We start from the raw sequence: 20155 nt of genomic DNA, 5'->3' as shown, positions 1-20155 counted from the left end.
AAATAAATAAATAAAAAAGTAGAAAAAAAAATGTAAAAAACATGCTGCCAATCTAGTCTAATTACAATTGCTAGCTTTGACACCGTGAAAAAAAGAAGCATGTCCGATATATGAAAATGATTTTTATGGAATGGGGAACAAACTTTAAAATGTATTTCAGTGGTCCTTTGTGGTTATTTATTTTTAATTATTATTCACACTGAGTCTATTCTCTCATCTTTTATTGGGGGTGTACTCTATCAAACAGTAGGCATAAAGAATCCAGCTCCAATTTCTAATAAACATCCATATTAAAATATAAAAATGTATAATAATAATAATAAATAAACCCACATACTAAAACCACGTATTAAAAATCAAATTTGTACAGAAGCCTATACAGTGGTCTAAGACTATGGCTAAGGACATCTGTCACAATTGCATAAGCCAGCAACATGGGTTGTAACTAGTGTTGAGCATTCCGATACTGCAAGTATCGGGTATCGGCCGATACTTGCTGTATCGGAATTCCGATACCGAGATCCGATATTTTTGTGGTATCGGGTATCGGTATCGAAACAACATTAATGTAAAAATGTGTAAAAGAGAGAATTAAAATAAAAAATATTGCTATACTCACCTCTCCGACGCAGCCTGCACCTTACCGAGGGAAGCGGCAGCGTTCTTTGTTTAAAATTTGCGCTTTTCTTTCCTTTACGTGAGTCCCGGCTTGTGATTGGTCGCGTGCCGCCCATGTGACCGGGACGCAACCAATCACAGCAAGCCGTGACGTAATTTCAGGTCCTTCAGGATTTTAAAATTACGTTCCGGCGTTGTGATTGGTTGCGTCGCAGTCACATGGGCGACGCAACCAATCACAGCAAGCCGTGACGTAATTTCAGGTCCTTAAGAATTTTTAAAATTACGTCCCGGCTTTGTGATTGGTTGCGTCGCAGTCACATGGGAGACGCAACCAATCACAAGCCGTGACGTCACGGGAGGCTGGACACGCGCGCATTTTAAAATGGGCGCGTGTCCAGCCTCCCGTGACATCCCGGCTTGTGATTGGTTGCGCCGCGATCAACCAATCACAAGCCGGGAGGCTGGACACGCGCGCATTTTAAAATGGGCGCGTGTCCAGCCTCCCGTGACGTCCCGGCTTGTGATTGGTTGCGCCGCGATCAACCAATCACAAGCCGGGAGGCTGGACACGCGCGCATTTTAAAATGGGCGCGTGTCCAGCCTCCCGTGACGTCCCGGCTTGTGATTGGTTGCGCCGCGGTCAACCAATCACAAGCCGGGAGGCTGGACACGCGCGCATTTTAAAATTTTAAAATGCGCGCGTGTCCAGCCTCCCGGCTTGTGATTGGTTGACCGCGGGGCAACCAATCACAAGCCGGGACGTCACGGGAGGCTGGACACGCGCCCATTTTAAAATGCGCGTCATGGATACCGCTGAAATTATGATAATGGGATGGTGCCCCAACTCAAAAGCCCCAGAGAGGCTGTATGGGCTGCTGCTATGGATGGTAGTCTTCTGCCTAGTGCACTGAATTTATGAAACCAGTTGTGTGGGGGAGCAAGGTGCTGGTTTTTTTTTTGGTGAGCTATGAATCACGCGCGTGTCCAGCCTCCCGGCTTGTGATTGGTTGACCGCGGCGCAACCAATCACAAGCCGGGACGTCACGGGAGGCTGGACACGCGCCCATTTTAAAATGCACGCGTGTCCAGCCTCCCGTGACGTCACGGCTTGTGATTGGTTGCGTCTCCCATGTGACTGCGACGCAACCAATCACAAAGCCGGGACGTAATTTTAAAATCCTTAAGGACCTGAAATTACGTCATGGCTTGCTGTGATTGGTTGCGTCGCCCATGTGACTGCGACGCAACCAATCACAACGCCGGAACGTAATTTTAAAATCCTGAAGGACCTGAAATTACGTCACGGCTTGCTGTGATTGGTTGCGTCCCGGTCACATGGGCGGCACGCGACAAATCACAAGCCGGGACTCACGTAAAGGAAAGAAAAGCGCGAATTTTAAACAAAGAACGCTGCCGCTTCCCTCGGTAAGGTGCAGGCTGCGTCGGAGAGGTGAGTATAGCAATATTTTTTATTTTAATTCTTTCTTTTACACATTAATATGGTTCCCAGGGCCTGAAGGAGAGTTTCCTCTCCTTCAGACCCTGGGAACCATCAGGGATACCGTCCGATACTTGAGTCCCATTGACTTGTATTGGTATCGGGTATCGGTATCGGATTGGATCTGATACTTTGCCGGTATCGGCCGATACTTTCCGATACCGATACTTTCAAGTATCGGACGGTATCGCTCAACACTAGTTGTAACCTTTGTGGCCATGTTCACACAGTCAGTATTTGGTTAGTATTTTACATCAGCATTGATAAGCCAAAATCAGGAGAGGAACAATTAGAGGAAAGGAATTATAGAAACACGTTCACCACTTCTGTATTTTTCACCCACTCCTGCTTTTGGCTTATAAATACTGATGTAAAATACTGACCAAATACTGCTAGTGTGAACTTGGCCTTAATATCCGACATTAATAAAAGAGTGGATTTTGTTATGAGTTCATTATTTGGTGCTGAGTTTTTTCTGCTTCCTATTTTTAAATTCATTTAACTTAATAGTCAACTTAGACAATAAGTAATTCATTTACAACAGCTTCATTTTTACGCCAGTTTCACACATTGTTTTAGTATTTTACAGAAAGATCAAGGACCCATAACGATGAATGTACCTTTTTACATATCCTTCTCAGAGGCAAAAAAAATCAGAGGCATGTCCTACTTGAATCAGTTTGTGAACTAAGCTTGCCAATGCAAGTCAAAGGGTCAGAAAACAATGAATAACCCATCTGTCATGTGAGTAGTGTCCATATTATATGAGTAGAAGCTAAGTTTTTCAAAAAATATGTAGAAAATGGATGCAACAAGGAATGTAAAAACTTAAGCAAAAATGTGAATAGCACATTGAAAAAAAAGCGAACTGCTTATCACCAGTGAGGAAAAAAGGGGTATGTGCAAGTGACCGAAGGCTTCATTCAGATGTCCGAAATTCTTTACACATGCAAAAAATGGTCAAAGTGTCATTAGTAGGGTTGAGCGACCTTGACTCTTTTAGGGTCGAGTCATGTTTTGCGAAACCCGACTGTTGGAAAAGTCGAGTCGGGCGAAATCGGCCGATTACTGCGCAAAGTCGAGGATCGGCCGGAACACGAAACCCTATGCACTTTAGTGGGGATATTTTTTTTTTTGTCTCTCTCTCTCTCTCTCTCTCTCTCTCTCTCCTCCGTCCCAGCACTGAAAATTTAGTTTTACACATTCCAAATCGCTACTGCGCACAAGCGATAAAATGATGATGGGCGTACACGCCCTAACCCCTATGTCATCACTGTGCCCACGCTCCTTCATTGGCTGAAAAAATGGCGCTAAACGCATCATACGGAACGCGACTTTGGCGCCAAGATCGCGTACCGCCTGGCCGACCCCACACAGGGATCGGGTCGGGTTTCATGAGACGCCGACTTTACCAAAAGTCGGCGACTTATGAAAATGAACGACCCGTTTCGTTCAACCCTAGTCATTAGTATTTTGGAACTTATTTCACCAGTGTTTGGTCAGTGTGTCCGTTTTTACCAACAGTCCTTCATCAGTGATTTTCACATATGCATTAATAAATAAGTTCTAAACTATACATTGCAATGTCAATTACGAATAGCACACAGACTGTTCACTGCTGCCATCCATGTGCTGTCTGTGATGTGAGGCGTAGACTTGTATTGCTGCCTTTCATCCATGTGGCAGATAATAAAAGGGCATTTCCACCAAAAAATGGTGAAAAGAACTGCCCCATAATTCTAATGGTTACTTGTTCTATCTGTGAAAATCATGACTGAAACACGTAAATGAAAAACGGAAGTCTGAATGAGGCCTTAGTAAGCTTACCACTTCAGTTCCTCTAGTTTTAGAACCGATCCTAAGAGCTAAATAAGCTAGACGTGATTGTGATGTGATGGAAATGGGGAGATTTATTAAACTGTCTGAATGAAAAATTGAGATTGTATTCAAAGTCGCAACTAATCCCACTAAACTTACATTTTTCATATTCTTGATATGGAAAAATGAAGCCTGTGCTGTGATTCGTTATATGTTTTTGATAGATTTCAGAAATTTGCCCTGTTTGTGTTCATAATGTGCAATTACTATACAATGTACTTCGATCATGACATGTTAGGGCATGTTAGGTTAGGCTATGGGTTGAACTAGATGGACTTACAGTCTTCCTTCAACCTTAATAACTATGACGTACCAACATGATAATGACTCTCATTCCCTGTGTTCGGATTTTGTCAAAGATTTCAGGGAGTCGTTGAAAGTTTTTTCCTAATGTGAAGTCCATTTGTCTCTCCATGTAATCAATGTCTGCGTACTGTACATCCTGGAAGATGATATTACAAATATTGAGCTTCAAGATAAATCGTAACATGAATTTAGAATAATATATTGCAGTAGGTCATCGTATTAGATACACATAAAATGAAAATGAGTACATGCAGGAAAAAAAAAAATAATATTCTGCATATTGAATAATTAATAATAAAAGGAATAAGTTTACTTTTTAGAATACTGTTTGAACATTACAATTGTGTTAATAAATCACTGTGAGATGAGTGATATTTATGAAATCTGGTAATATCCCCTCAAAAGGCACATTTACACCTATGGCATTTAAACAGTGACTTACATATGGAATCTGAGCTGCCACCATGTCATTATACAGTTCTTCAATTTCACTGTCATTATTATATCCATAGCGACATAACTGGAATCCAAGAGACCAATAAGCCGGCATAACTGGTCGACCAATAAGCTGAAAGTTAATATAGGAAAGCAATATTAGAACATTGCCGCTAGTATTAAAAAATATGACTGTTTTACATATTATTATACTTACTTTAGTATATTGTTGAACAACCATCTCTGGTGTTGGACCCAGTACAATATAAAAGTCTAAAATGCCACCAATTGTGTGATATGTTACAGCTGGGGTGGGCTGCACTGTTACATCTGAAATGAAACGATAAAACTCATTAACATATTACATTAGAAAAAATACATATTAATACACCTCACACAGAGGTGTCACATGGAAGTATAATATTTTATTCAGCTGTGAGATATTCAGGAATATAAAATTAGATTGTGAAGAAATCAATCTCTAGTGGATCTGATTCTAATCTTAGTGCAGGGATACTTTATAAATCAACTTATTTCCTCGCTCTGACGGAGCTTTGCTGTCTCATGCCCACAACGCGCCTGGGGACACTTTGTTTACCTGTGTAAGTTGTTTTTCTTCAATTCTTCCATAGATCAAATCCTGCTAATTAATTAATGAGAACCACACAGAAACATATAACTAATACACACCCTTGTCAATCTAGTGGTGCCATATGACCGATCCATAAAGCAATGTTCGATAATCATGTGAACTGAACATTTACCTATTTTGGTCAGTGTGCTGTCCTTTTGTAGTACATTGTGCACAAGGACATTCTTATTCCAGTGCCACTTAGAAACATAGACAAACCAGTCAGGACTGCCTACTGCTTACATACCTCCCCTTTTTGCCTATTAACATCCACCAAATTTGCCAGATTTATTTCAGAAAAAATGTAAGCAGTCCCAGCAAACTTGGTACTGTTGGCAACTATGCACCTGCAGCGCCCCAGAGTCCTGGTTGCTGCAGTATTATTATTCTTCCACCATGGAGAGTGATATTACATCTGGAGGCAATAAAGGAGTTCTTCTGTCCAGGTATCACAGCCACACCACACAATTCACACTCCAGTCCACCAGGAGGAGCAAAGGTTCTATCTATTAGGCCACTCCTCACAGATAGGTAAAACTGGTGGGTTGGTTAGGAAGTTACACAGAAGCTGACTGGGCTTCGCACAGACAGTCAGATCCTGACGGAGTTTGGCAGAAGCTGGATGGAGTGGGTTCCAGCCAGATCCAGACTGCGGTCTGAGGAAGATGAGTATCCACGGAGCTGCGCCTGCCCCACGTACGGCAGCATCCAAAGAAAGAGACATTGAAAAGAAGCGTGTTGTAGTGAGTGAGAAATGAAGGTATAGCAACAAGTGGATACCAGAGAGGATAGTAAACAAGAGGAGCTGCATCCTGCTGGTGCGCATTCCGGTAGCCAGAATACCGAGGGAGTAAAGTGCTCTACGCCATTGCTTCAGAGACTGGCTGGACAGTCAATTCCAAGTTGGCTGCCCGACCTTAATACCTACGAAGACAGGTGGCAAATTGTGGGGGTTGGGGCGTCTCTAGGGTCCCTATAAACAAGCCTCAGGCTATCAGTCATACGGGTTTTGTTCTATCCAACCACAGGGAACAGAGAGAGAAGAGTAATAACAGTGAGGACCCCATTAGAGCTTAACCCCTTCATGACCTTGGGATTTTCCGTTTTTCCGTGTTCGTTTTTCACTCCCCTCCTTCCCAGAGCCATATCTTTTTTATTTTTCCGTCAATTTGGCCATGTGAGGGCTTATTTTTTGCGGGATGAGTTGTACTTTTGAATGACGTCATTGGTTTTACCATGTTGTGTACTAGAAAATGGGAAAAAAATTCCAAGTGCGGTGAAATTGCAAAAAAAGTGCAATCCCACACTGGTTTTTTGTTTGGCTTTTTTGCTAGGTTCACTATATGCTAAAACTCACCTGATATTATGATTCTCCAGGTCAGTACGAGTTCATAGATACCTAACATGACTAGGTTATTTTTAACTAAGTGGTGGAAAAAAATTCCAAACTTTGCTAAAAAAAAAAAAATTGTGCCATTTTCCGATACTCATAGCGTCTCCATTGTTCATGATCTGGGGTCAGTTGAGGGCTTATTTTTTTGCGTGCTAAGCTGGCGTTTTTAATGATACCATTTTGGTGCAGATACATTCTTTTGATCGCCTGTTATTGCATTTTAATGCAATGTCGCGGTGAACAAAAAAACGTAATTCTGGTGTTTCAAATATTTTTCTCGCTACGTTTTAGTCATCAGGTTAATGCTTTTTTTATTGATAGATTAGTTAGTTTTTTTTTTATTGATTTATTTTGATTGGGGCGAAAGGGGGGTGATTTAAACTTTTATATTTTTTTTATTTTTTTCACTTTTTTTTTACTTTTTTTTTTTACTTTTGCCATGCTTCTATAGCCTCCATAGGAGACTAGAAGCTGGCACAACACGATCGCCTCTGCTACATAGCAGGGATCTTATGTTCGCTGCTATGTAGCAGAAATGCAGGTGTGCTATAAGCGCCGACCACAGGGTGGCGCTCACAGCTACCGTGGATCAGTAACCATAGAGGTCTCAAGGACCTCTATGGTTACAATGCTGAAGCATCGCCGACCTCCGATCATATGACGGGGGTCGGCGATGCGATCATTTCCGGCCGCCCGGCCAGAAGCGGTAGTTAAATGCCGCTGTCTGCGTTTGACAGTGGCATTTAACTAGTTAATAGGCGCGGGCAGATCGCGATTCTGCCCACGCCTATTACGGGCACATGTCAGCTGTTCAAAACAGCTGACATGTCCCGGCTTTGATGCGGGCTCACCGCCGGATCCCGCATCAAAGCAGGGCTTCTGACCTCGGACGTACTATCCCGTCCGAGGTCAGAAAGGGGTTAAGCAAGTGAGGACCTACTGTGTTACTGTGTGCATAGGAAGGCTATTGCATTCCACCTGGATAAGGAGACTCTGGATTTGCCTTCAGACCGGCCGGACTCTGCCTACCTTGTGATTCGGCGCCCAGGGCTGTGGACACTGAAGCCTTCAGTAAAGGTAAAGAGACTGCAACCTTGTGTCCTCGTTATTCACCACGCCTTACACCATCCACCATCTACACTCTGGGAAGCCCTGGGGATACACTTCACCTGTGGGAAGGTATACCATCTAGCTGCCATAACATCACCCCAGCGGACGCCTAAGCAGCGTCGGTCACCCTGACCGAATACCACAGGTGGCGTCACGAACATTAATTACGCAAACTTTCCTTTTTATTGGACACCCCTCAAAGGGCCACGGGCCAGATCGGGCCACCGTGACATCCCCCATTGAGAACCGAAGGACCCGGTACCGAGTTCCCCATTGCCCTACAGTACACTGACCAAAATTATAGTCATTTGTACCTACATTCATGCTGAATTCACTTTAATCTGATTTTTTTCATCTTTGTGAATGGAACGTGGCACAAAGTTATCATTCTTTGCTTGGGTGGATTCCTTCCTACCCCTGTATACTGGGATCAGTTCCCATCTTTCTTTAAAAATGGCGCACAGGTTCTTGACTCTCTCAAATGTAAAGTAAAATCAGCAGCACAACGACATAATGAGCAGAAACAAGTAGAGACAAATATTGCTTGTAAGGACTCATTCACACATGCATATTTTTTCTTACATACATTAAAAACTATTGATTTTCATTAGTATTTTGGATAAGATCTTTACCATCAGTGTTTTATCAGTTCTTCTGCTAAAAAAAACCTGATCAATGTCAGTGAAAAACAAACGATGCCAAGAGGCAGCTAGGATGACATCAGTGTATTGTCTGAGTTTTTCATGGACACATAGACTTGAATGGCTGACTAGGAATAAATATGGATGCATTTATTTTGTTCTCCTTTTTTTACTCAATCCATAAAAAAACATATGAACACTCCATAAATTATAATGAAGGCATGGATAGAACACATAAGCTAAATTCGGAAGACTGAATGAGGCCAAAGCCATTGAACTTACCCATTGCATTGCTGTTAAGCAGGAACACCCCATGAGCCTTGCCATCCTCTTCAAGTCCCATGTAGAATGGATGCACACCGTAGGCATTCTGTTTATACTGCAGAGATGAGACAGCAAATGTGAACATCCTGTGGCATCAAAACGTAGTCTCAGATTGCACATTAACATAAATAATCTGTTACCAGATATTGCACATTAACATAAATAATCTGTTACCAGATATTGCCACTCCATCTGGGAGCAGCATGATGTAGAGCCATAAACCACAATTCTAAAGATGTAACAGTTACTTTACTGGTTGCTGCTGCTTTGGTTAGAACTGTTTTACCTGTTGCAGATTTCCAGTTCTCTGAACGCTTTGCTCTACATAACCCTATCCAACTACTGATTGGCAGCTTCATGAGTATACTGTGCATAGGCAGAAAACTTGCAATCAGTGATGGGGGTGTGGTTGGACTACCTGGCAGCAGACCAAGCAATCATCTAGTGATAATCTCCAGCTGATAAAACTTATGTTATGAAAACTACACTAAGCTGCCCAATGATTAATGCATCCCTGGAATCAGAGTCTCTGCCCCTCCTGACAGATTCCCTTTATCCTTAATTGCTCACCCAATCACCAATCAGGTTCTTCCTAATTATGATTTGATAATAAAATGGCCTTTTCTGTACTTTCTTACTGTGTGTGTGAATGATAACAAGCAAAAATGTCAAATATTTCTTGGATGCTGCATTGTAAATTATTACCCAGATAGTGGTAACAATTGCTGGGAACCGTAATGGCATTTTGTTTTAATTCATTTAGATGGCAGATTATGATAGAGAGCAGATGCTATTAAAATGATTTGCTGCATGATTTGAAAGCTGATTTCTGACCATGGCTATCAGCCTGCAGCTGTATTGATTTGTGGATACAGAAATAGATGTTATAGACTTATCCTGGTGTTATCATCTCCCCTCTGACAGGAAAGATTTACTAGGACACATTCACACATTATACTGTGCCTCTATGGAGCAAGCACTGGTACAAATGTGCTGTGAATATCTCTAAATCACATTCCACTTCCATTAATGAATGGATACATTAATTTTTAGGTTAAAAATAGCAGTGTAACTTATAAGTAGACATTGAGCAACGACATGGATCTTTTCACGCAGTGAGAATTGACCTCGCCGAGGCTTTAAGCACAATGTTGATTGGCAGTTCTGTGTTTATTTAACCATAGCTTGACACAAGTTTATGAGAAAATTCCACACTACCTTTCAAGGAAGGCGAGGAGTCTAAAAATATCGCACAAAGCTGACATGACATATCATTTCATGGCCTAACCTGCAATCCTGGAAGGAGCAGGCATTGCACATTCAAGTAGCATCTCCATGGCTGTCAGGGAGAAATGTCTGCTATACATCATGTACACTTGCTGTAACCTTGCAACTTTTACAAAGGGACTGTTTCATCAATTCCCAAGGGCCCCGGATTCATCATTCTTTTTGTGTCTTTACATTTAGAGTATTTTTATTTTTGAGCAAAATTCCTTATGACTTTTGCACCATTTTTACATTAGTTTCTCTGCCTTGAAATGTTATAGGTTTGCTTGACAATATGGGCATGGGTTTCAATACCTGGATGGCTTTAGCGTATTCATTATGCAATCTTTTTTAATGTGACAATTGTTTGTCAGCACTCTAATGAAGGACATATCTACCTACTTTTCACACCCATTAAAAACTAACATGCAACATTTTAAAGCAAAACTCCAAATTTGTTTGTATTTCAGAACTGGAGTGATGCCAGTAATCTAAGCTCCCTGAGTCTAGTATTCCAGTCTCACAGCTCCGTCTTGTGACCCCAACTACCGATTGAGAAGAAGTTAGAGGTAGCGGTCACAGGCTCTCAATGTAAGTCTGTGAAAGCCACGTTCTGGCTCTCAGACTTACATTGAGTAGTGACTTCCAAAATCTGCAGAAGACTGACCGGAGCGATGCCTATAACACATGAAGACAGTGACTGCTGAGTACAATACTCAGAGCTACATTAGTCAATATCCTTTAAAAAGAATTATGCATGACAAAGCCAAGAGGTTGAACTCCACCATCTCCAATCTGTTGGACATAGAAATGCCTGGTAGATACAGATCGTTTCCAAAAGCTCATGGCCATCGCAGTCCCCAGTTCCAATTGCCCAGTCATCATTACTTTTCTAAGGAAGCTGTGCCTGCACTACACCAGCATGTCACAGATAACATCACCCATTCCTCAATTAAATCTCTGTCTGCCAGGGTGCATTTCACCACAGACACTTGGATGAGTAAGCATGGCCAAGGATGTTACATCTCGCTGACTGAGCACTGGGTGACTCTGGTAGCTGTGGGGGCAGGTGCTGCTCCACAAGTCCTAGAATCTCTAAGGCTCTACATTTACCACTTCTTCCACTGCTTCTGCCTCCTCCTTTATCTCCTCTAGGGCCTCCACCTTTTCCCTCAACCTCTGCCATAATGAGACACACGTTCCAACAGTGCAGAGCAAATCCCACCACCTCCGTACCCATAGGGGTGGAGCCGCATATTCATCCCTGTAATGAGCGGTACCACGTGACCGCTCACACAGGACAAGCTGTCGCCACTGAGAGGAGACATCGTGGGAGCTGGGTGAGTATTTTAATGCAAATGGGCAGGCGCACAGGGGGTGGGAGGCGGGAGGTGACCCCGAACTTTATTCTTACCAAAAAAAAAATAAAAAACCTTGATTTTTCATTCCTTCTCTCCAGCGAACGCTGCTGGGGAGAAGGAATGAATGCCGGCTTCAGCACCAAAAGCAGGAGACAGCGCTTAACTCTAGTACTGTCTCCTGCACAGTCCGTGTGGTCCTCAGTTGGCACACAGCTGCCACACGTGTGCCACACTGATGTGCCACGTGAGCACACGGACACGGATAACTCTGGACGTGTGAGACTGACCTACAGCTGTGAACTAGATCCTGCTTCTGAGATTGGGCTTTATACTGTGTGGGGAGACAGCGTAAGATCTGTTTTGCATTTTCTGGTCGTCTTTTGAGTTTGCCCTATAACTTGCAATGTAACAGAGCGTCGTCTAAGCCGAAAATGCAAGAAGAATGGCCATTTTGCTTCTTTTAACTGCTTGGCCTGTTTAAATACCTGAAGCCGTTAAAAGATGTGCAAAGACCAGAAAACATGCACAGCAAGTTGTTTGTACATAGAAATGGATATGTTCAGTTTTTTGATGGAATCTGTCTGAAAAAGATGTCATGTGCACGTACCCTCAAGTAGTAAAATTTAAAAAACAACAACATATATCTGGTATTATCATACCTTTACTGACCTGTAGAACAATGCTATCAGATCATATTTAAAACAAATTTTATGCAATAAAAACAGAACCCCAAAAACAATGGCAAAATTGACATTTATAATTGTCAATTCCATCCCTCTTGGAAAATGTTCCTGTTTTTCAATACATTATATAGTAAAATGAATGGTGTCATTCAAAACTGCATCTCGTCCAACAAAAAAAAAAAAAATACAATGCAATAAGTCATCATAAGGCTATGTCACCAAGAACATTAATGTTTTTTGTTTTTTTAAACTTACACCAGGCGGCTGATCCTTGGCAAAATATCCCCACGTATGCCAGTTCAGATCAATACGGTATTGTGGGTGTTCTGTTTCTCCAAATCCATAGATATACTCTGATGGCAGTACATTTGTTATCTGAATAAACATGTCTGAGAACGTGAAGCCAGGTACTTGAGAATTCCAACTGAATATAAGAAAATTAGTCAGGTTATCATCAAGTGTAAATGTGTAGCAGATAGTACTACATAGAATATCCAAGCATAATATAGTAAATATAATATAGTATATTCAGATATAATAAATACAATATTTAAATAGATTTTAGAGAGCTATTTCTTCATACAATTTATTAGTATATTAGGAAAAATGTCATGTTATTCTTTCCTTACATCTCTGTCCCTGTGCTCCTCCTTCTGATACGAATTCCAAAAGGATTATTGACAATCTCAACATCATATGATCTTCCATCAGCTGTACTGGATGGTGAACTTGGGGTATTTATCGGCACAGGAACTTCATATCGTTTATTGTTGGGATCATATATCTATGAAAACAAAGATTATGAATGTTAGTTGTGTATATACAATAGAAGATTTGGCACAAAGGTGTATATCATATGTATATATAAAGATATACTGTGTGCGCTGTGTTGTATTAGCAGAATTTGGGAAATATTGTCTTTCTGCAGGTGCCATCTCAGTAGAGGTAAAATTACACTAAATTTAGGATTAGATAAGACAAAAATAAAAAAAAGTGCAAGAGCATTCATTCATTAGAGTAAAGTTATATTGCAGCCTCAGGTACAATCACCCAGAATGATGAGCTCCATAATGAAGCCTAAGATTATTTCTTAACCCCTTACCAACATCCACAGCACATGTACGGCCCAAGTCAATACACAGCTTGTCCCATACCCATGAGGTAATGGCTGCGTGTTACAACCAGGATCTTCCTCTAACAGCCACCGGTTGGATTGGAGCTGTGAAATTGTCAAATACCACTCAAGTTCTGACAGCAGCACTAGCAGCACATCAATATGGAGATGCATCATTCTATGTGCTCAATACATGATTGCAGAGTGTCAATGGGGTGATATGACAGCCAGGGGTCAGGGCAAGACCTCCGTGCTTTAACAATAACAAAAAAAACTGACTGGCACATCCAAACTGGTGTGAGTAGGTGCATACCAGGAGCAGCTACCTCCATGTGCAATATACAAAAAAAGATTACACTCTATCGTGCTAAAGCATGTCAATGAGAAATTTATGAAACATGAATAGCAATACGGCTTTTGAATATTAGGAGAAAATTAATGAGACGCTTTGCACAAAATTTGGCCAAATAATACCTGCCCATCAACCAACGTCAAGGTGGTCTCATGGGATTTTAACTATATACAGCAATAGTGGGGTGTTACTGTACATAGTAAATGTGATCAGATAATTGCAGGTTTAAGTCCCTTAAGAGGACTAATAAATAAATCATCCCCTTTATCTCCATTAAAAATAATAAAATATTTCAAAAATACACATATTTGGTATTTCCGAGTCAAGAAACGTCAAATCTATCCACATTTTAAAACATTTAACCTGCAGAAAAAAAGAAAAAATTGCCAAAGTTGCATGAAAAAATTTATGTAAGAACCTACCAAAATGCCACATCTATCCCAAAATAGTATAAAAAAGTTGCCTTGTTCTCCAAAAAAATAAGCCCCCACACAGCTCTATCGACCAAAAAAATTAAAGTGTTGCGGGTCTTGGAAATTGGAAGCACAATAGATAGGCTATGAACACACGTTGCAGATTAGGCTTAGGAATTTCTGGTGTGGATTCTGCATCTCTTGGCAGAAAACGCAGATGCGGATTTGTCACGTTTTTTGTGCAGATTTTGTGCGGTTTTGCTGCGGATTTTGTGAGGATTTTTTTGCGGATTTACTGCATTTTTTACCCCTGCGGATTTCTAAAATGGAATGGGTACAAAAACGCTGCATATCCACAAAAAAGGAGTGACATGCTACTTCTTTTAATCCACAGCGTTTCCGCAAGGAATTTTCGCACCATCAGCACAGCACAATTTTGGAAACAATTTTTTTTTTGTTAGGAATTTATAAGGGTTAAAAGTTGACCAGCAATTTCTCATTTTTACAACAATCAATATCAATATGACAGAAAATACCATTCTAAAAACTGCACCCCTCAAGCTGATCAAAACCACATTCAAGAAGTTTATTAACCCTCCAGGTGTTTCACAGCAGCAGAAGCAACATGGAAGGAAAAAATTAATGAGTAAGCTGGTACCCCATATGTAGGGGGAACCACTGTTTGGGCACATGTCAGGGCTCGGAAGGGAAGTAGTGACGTTTTGAAATGCAGACTTTGATGGAATGGTCAGCGGGCATCATGTTACGCTTGGAGAGCCCCTGATGTGCCTAAACATTAGAAACCCACCACAAGTGACCCCATTTTGGAAACTAGATCCCCCAAGCAACTTATCTTGATGTGTGGTGAGCACTTTGAACCCCCAAATGCTTCACAGAAGTTTATAACGCAAAGCCGTGAAAATAAAAAATCTTTTTTTCCCACAAAAATGTTTTAGCCCCCAATTTTTTATTTTCCCAAGAGTAACAGAAGATTTTAGACCCCGAAAGTTGTTGTGCAATTTTTCTGAGCATGCTGATGCCCCATATGTTTGGGTAAACCACGGTTTGGGTGCACGTTGGGGCTCGGAAGGGAGGGAGCACCATTTGACTTTTTGATTGGCTGGAATCAATGGTGGTGCCATGTCGTGTTTGGAGAGCCCCTGATGTGCCTAAACAGTGGAAACCCCTCAATTCTAACTCTAATACTAACCCCAACAAACCCCTAACCCTAATCCCAAACCTAACCATAACCCCAATCACAACCCTAATCCCAACACACCCCTAACCCTAATCACTACCCTAACCACAGCCCTAACCCCAACACACCCCTAATCCTAATCCCAACCCTAACCATAACCCTAACCACAAGCCTAACCCCACCACAACCCTAACCTTAACCCTAATTCCAACCCTAACCCTAATTCCAACCCCAACCCTAACTCTAATTCCAACCTTAACCCTAATTCTAACCCTAACCCTAATTCCAACCCTAACCCTAATTCCAACCCTAACTCTAATTCTAACCCTAGTGGAAAAATAAAAATAAATTTATTTTCTTTATTTCATAATTTTCCCTACCTATGGGGATGATAAAGGGGAGGTTATTTACTATTTTTTTTATTTTGATCACTGTGATATGGTCTATCACAGTGATCAAAATGTACCTGGAATCAATGAATCTGTTGGCCGATAGATTCGGCGGGCGTACTGCGCATGTGCCTGCCATTTTGAAAGATGGCGGCACCCATGAGGGAAGACAGATGGACACTGGGAGGGAAATCAGGACTTGGAAGGTATGGGGGTGGGATTGGACTGCGGGGGGAGCGGAGAACAGGATGGAAGAGAGAGGAGGGCAGCGGAGGGCAGGATGGAGGGGAGGAAAGACTGACGGAAGAGGCAGATCGCCGCCATCAGTCAGTGGCCGGGCAGATCGGGGTCTCCAGTCATGGTCAATGATATTGCAGCATCAGCTATGGCTGGATTGTAATATTTCACCAAGTTTAATTGGCGAAATATTACAATTGCTCTGATTGACTGTTTCACTTTCAACAGCCAATCAGAGTGATTGTAGCCATGGGGGTCAAAGCCACCCCCCCGAGCTCAAGTACAAGTCCTCCTGTAACTGCAGGTCAGGTGACATTTGAGTTAACCCTTTCACCCGACCTGCAGGAATCCCACCATGATGCCATATAGGCGTAACAGGTCGGATTGGCACCGACTTTCATGACTCCTACGTGGCATCACAGTTCGGGGAGGGCATATTGTTAATTTCTGATTTTGTTTCACCACTAAGATAAACAAAACTGGACAAGTTTGAAATCACCATAATCATAATGATGAGAAGACTCATCCTGATAGGTCATTTTTAACACATAATGTACACTATAAAAACAGTTACTGAAAAACAATGTCAGAATTGACTTTTCCACTGTAATTGTTACAAGAAATACTCAAGCAAATGTAGACAAAAAAAGTTGAAAATTTTACCTTAAATTGAAGCATTTCATTTTCATGGAATGTGACTAATAATTTAAGATCATTTATTGGAGGAGAGATATCATAACGTGAAAATGACTGGGCATTGCGCAGATCTGCTGTTATTCCAGTTGAGGTATATTGAATATTAGAAACAGTATAACCAAAAGAACTCGGATATACACAGAATGGATAGTTTAAAGTAACTGCTTCCTGAAAATCACAGAAAAAATGAATATAATTAATGACAAAGTATTCTTTAGGTCCAACTAGATCCAATGTTTATCAGAATTTTGTTAGTGAGTCAAGTTTTTCTATCATTTATCATCATTTTTTTGTATAAAAAAAAATACAGGCTCCTCAACCCTCTCCGATCATACAGTTTTTGAAAACAGACAGCACATGGATGGTATCCGAGTGCTGTTTGATTTTCTCACGGACGCATAGACTTGCATTAGTGTATTGATCCATGACTCAGTCACATATTTTGTATGAACCACTCAGTTCAAAAAATACACGGACATGTGTACAGCCACATAGATTATAAGTATGAGTTCCACAGCAGAAAAAAAAGGATAGAACTTGTATGAGAAAAATTGATGTCTGAATGAGCCTTTATGGTAATGCAGTGCAGGAAGAATTCTCTATAAAATCAATAAGGACTGCGATACATGGAGTCTTTTTGCAGCTTTTCTTCCATTTTTAGCTGTGTAGAATTGAATGGTTGATCCACAAAAAAAGGATTAGAAAAGGACATGCATTGAGTTTAACAGAGCAGACACACACATCCCATAAAAATAACATATGTGTTAATGGCTCTATTAAATCAGTGTCCTGGCACACCGATGAGACAAATGGAATCAAAGGGCATATTCAGATATCAGTTTTTTCCCGTAAGGGTTTTATCTGTGCATACACAGGTGTTAAGTACTAGCAGATCTGTGAAAATCACGACCATCACAGGGATGCCATCTGTGTCAGGGGTGGACAAACCATCGGTGCAACCTGTGCAACCACACAGGGGTCCACAAGGTAAGGGGAGTGCTACAACCACCAAAATAGATGGAATTGTGCATTATGATGAACTGTTGGACTGCAAAGAGCCTGTAGTTTTTTGCACAGGGGCTCTTTTATATCTGTGTTTGCTACTGATCCGTGTCCTGTCCATGTGCTGTTTGTTTTTAACATTGCATTGGGTAGAAAAAGCGCTGAACTTATTTTTTTCTTTGCATAGATAAAAATCCCCAATCAAACACAGATGGTAAAAAAAAACTGAAACACTAACAAAACATTGGTGAAAATATTATTCTTGTGTGTGTACGAGTATTAGTATTTAGTAAAAGGCTATAAATGTATTGAAATTAGACATCGACTGTACTACTTATCATTTGCACTAGTATATTAAACATGTGTCATAGTAATAGAAAATACAAATTTTTCCACTATTTCTGCTACATTTATCAGAGGAGAAATCAACAAAAAGTAAAATAAAAAACATTTTCTGTACACATGTAAAAGTACAAAATGTCCATATAAATAAGATGATTTTTCTATGCATTACACAGATATGAATGTTAGCCAAAGCAAGAGCTGCTCTAACCCACAGTCCCAAACCTAAAGGTCGAATGTGTAAGTTTTACTTCCTATTGAAGAAAACATGTGATTTGGCTAATATCACTCTTGGGGTACTGTTAGCATATATTTATCCATTGTATTTATTGTACTAGCTTATATAGCACCTTTAGCATAGATATTATCACTGTCCTCATCAGGGCTCTCAATCTAAATTCCCTATCAGTATGTGTTTGGAGGGTGGGAGGAAACCCATGCAGACACCGGGAGAAATCCTAGCAGATTTGACTTGGTGGGATTTGAATCCAGGACCTCGTCGCTGCAAAGCAACAGTGCTAACCACTGAGTCATCGTTATGCTCAATATACCAAATAACGATACTATAAATGCTAAAGAGTCTATATAGTTTAATGGGAAAATATATCCTTTCAGCTTACATTTTCCTAGAACAAGGGTGGATTCCACACTGAAATTTATATCCATGAAAAATATATAGTATATGGCATATTTTTTGAAATACCAGTCTGATACACTCAGAAAGATATCCCGATGCAGAAGAGTTTGACTCAAGACATAACAATAAAAATTCACAGGCTTTTATTTGGTTAAGTGTTAAGAGTCAATTTTCTGCATCCTGATATCTTTCTATTACGTTCATGTAAGAAATGCTCTATTTGTATAAGCAAACAGTTCCACACATGTGGCTACAGGGTTGGAATAATATTGCGGAACTCAAATACAAATTGTTCTGAATTTATCTTTACTGATTAAAAATGTTATAACATTTCCTGGAAATATATATATTTTGGTACAGACATATTTAAATACATACAATATAATAGCATCCACGCTGTTCACAATTCTCTTTGCTTGAACCTTCTTCGGGATAACAGTCAATCCTGTACAAATTATCGTTAATTTCAATGGTATATGATTCTCCAAAGTCCAGGTGAAGATCAGTTACATGCGCAATCTATGAAGAGAGTACATTTAATAATTAGGTTTGTTTCTTTGTTGGTAAAGGTTATTACACCATAAACATGGCTCTATGAATGAAGCTATAACATGGTATTTTTAGGTGACTCAGTTCACCATGTTTATGGACAAGAAAATGAATCCCATTTACATGGATATTAATATTATTACCTTTGTGATCAAATACAAACTGGACCTGGGACCATCGGTACTTCGTAGCTTCTTACCTTGACGTCACAGGTGAGTCGAGCATTCTCCTGCTTAGTTACCAGGGACGCTACCGGCCGGAGCACCCTTATCGCACAGACTTGTTAGACCCTTAAAGCGGACACCAGTACACAGGAGCATTCAGAGGTACAAGGATAAACCCCATCCTCCAGTGAACTACTCCAAGGATGCTATATCAGCAAACTTCAGGTCTTCTCGTTTTTCTCTTTTTTTTCTACAGGCATGCATGTTAGCTGAAATGCTAGGTCTGCAGTAGAAACTATTTGTAGCTTTATAAACTGACACTTTTTTTTAGCAGAGATTAGTGAATTATTTATACTCTATATGTAAGATCTATAGCCCAAACTCTAGATTTGTGATGTTGGCAGAAACACCACAAATTATTGTTTCTTGTATTTATAGAAAGGCATGGATCATAAATGTATGTAACTTTGAATTACCATACCTTGATTTTTGAAGGGACTATCTGAGCATTATATTTACATGCAATTCTTATTGATATATTTATCATTACATGGATTTTTTTCATGGCCGTTTAGCACGACAGTATGCAGTTTGTATTTGATCACCTTTTTCTGCAGGTTTGCCACACAGGACCTGTTTTTCTGTCAGCCGCTTTCAGCACTACGTATTCTGTTAGGTGCTAGTGTATTTATATTACTCATTATTACCTTTGTGTTTGAGTCATAGGAAATCTTATGGGAAGAAGGTTGGGCCACACCATCTTTTTTCACAATGAAGCTGAAAATGGGGTTTGGAAATCCAAGTATTTTAATTTCATTAAATATAAGATGGTTTGGGTCTGTGTAGTTGCTATGCGTCACTGTCAAAGTTATGGATGTCTAAAATAAGGAATAAGGAGAAGAAGATAAATGCATT

General features: G+C 40.5%; 1 protein-coding gene across 1 annotated transcript in view; it reads right to left on the bottom strand.

Moving 5' to 3' along the window:
* The window catches only part of SI (sucrase-isomaltase), a 349991-nt gene that overhangs the window by 63103 nt on the left and 266733 nt on the right, over positions 1-20155 (bottom strand). Inside the window, exons 47-55 of the mRNA XM_077290631.1 lie at positions 19948-20118; positions 18906-19046; positions 16514-16714; positions 12777-12931; positions 12403-12571; positions 8796-8892; positions 4956-5068; positions 4746-4871; positions 4311-4439 (exon numbers count right to left, since the gene is read on the bottom strand). Coding sequence (XP_077146746.1) covers positions 4311-4439; positions 4746-4871; positions 4956-5068; positions 8796-8892; positions 12403-12571; positions 12777-12931; positions 16514-16714; positions 18906-19046; positions 19948-20118 — 1302 coding nt within the window. The remainder of the gene's footprint in view (positions 1-4310; positions 4440-4745; positions 4872-4955; positions 5069-8795; positions 8893-12402; positions 12572-12776; positions 12932-16513; positions 16715-18905; positions 19047-19947; positions 20119-20155) is intronic.

Source organism: Ranitomeya variabilis, chromosome 2, assembly GCF_051348905.1.
Source record: "Ranitomeya variabilis isolate aRanVar5 chromosome 2, aRanVar5.hap1, whole genome shotgun sequence".
NCBI classification, from domain to species: Eukaryota; Metazoa; Chordata; class Amphibia; order Anura; family Dendrobatidae; genus Ranitomeya; species Ranitomeya variabilis.
Note: the sequence above shows the minus strand (reverse complement) of the source record. Positions and strands in the feature narration are given on the sequence as shown.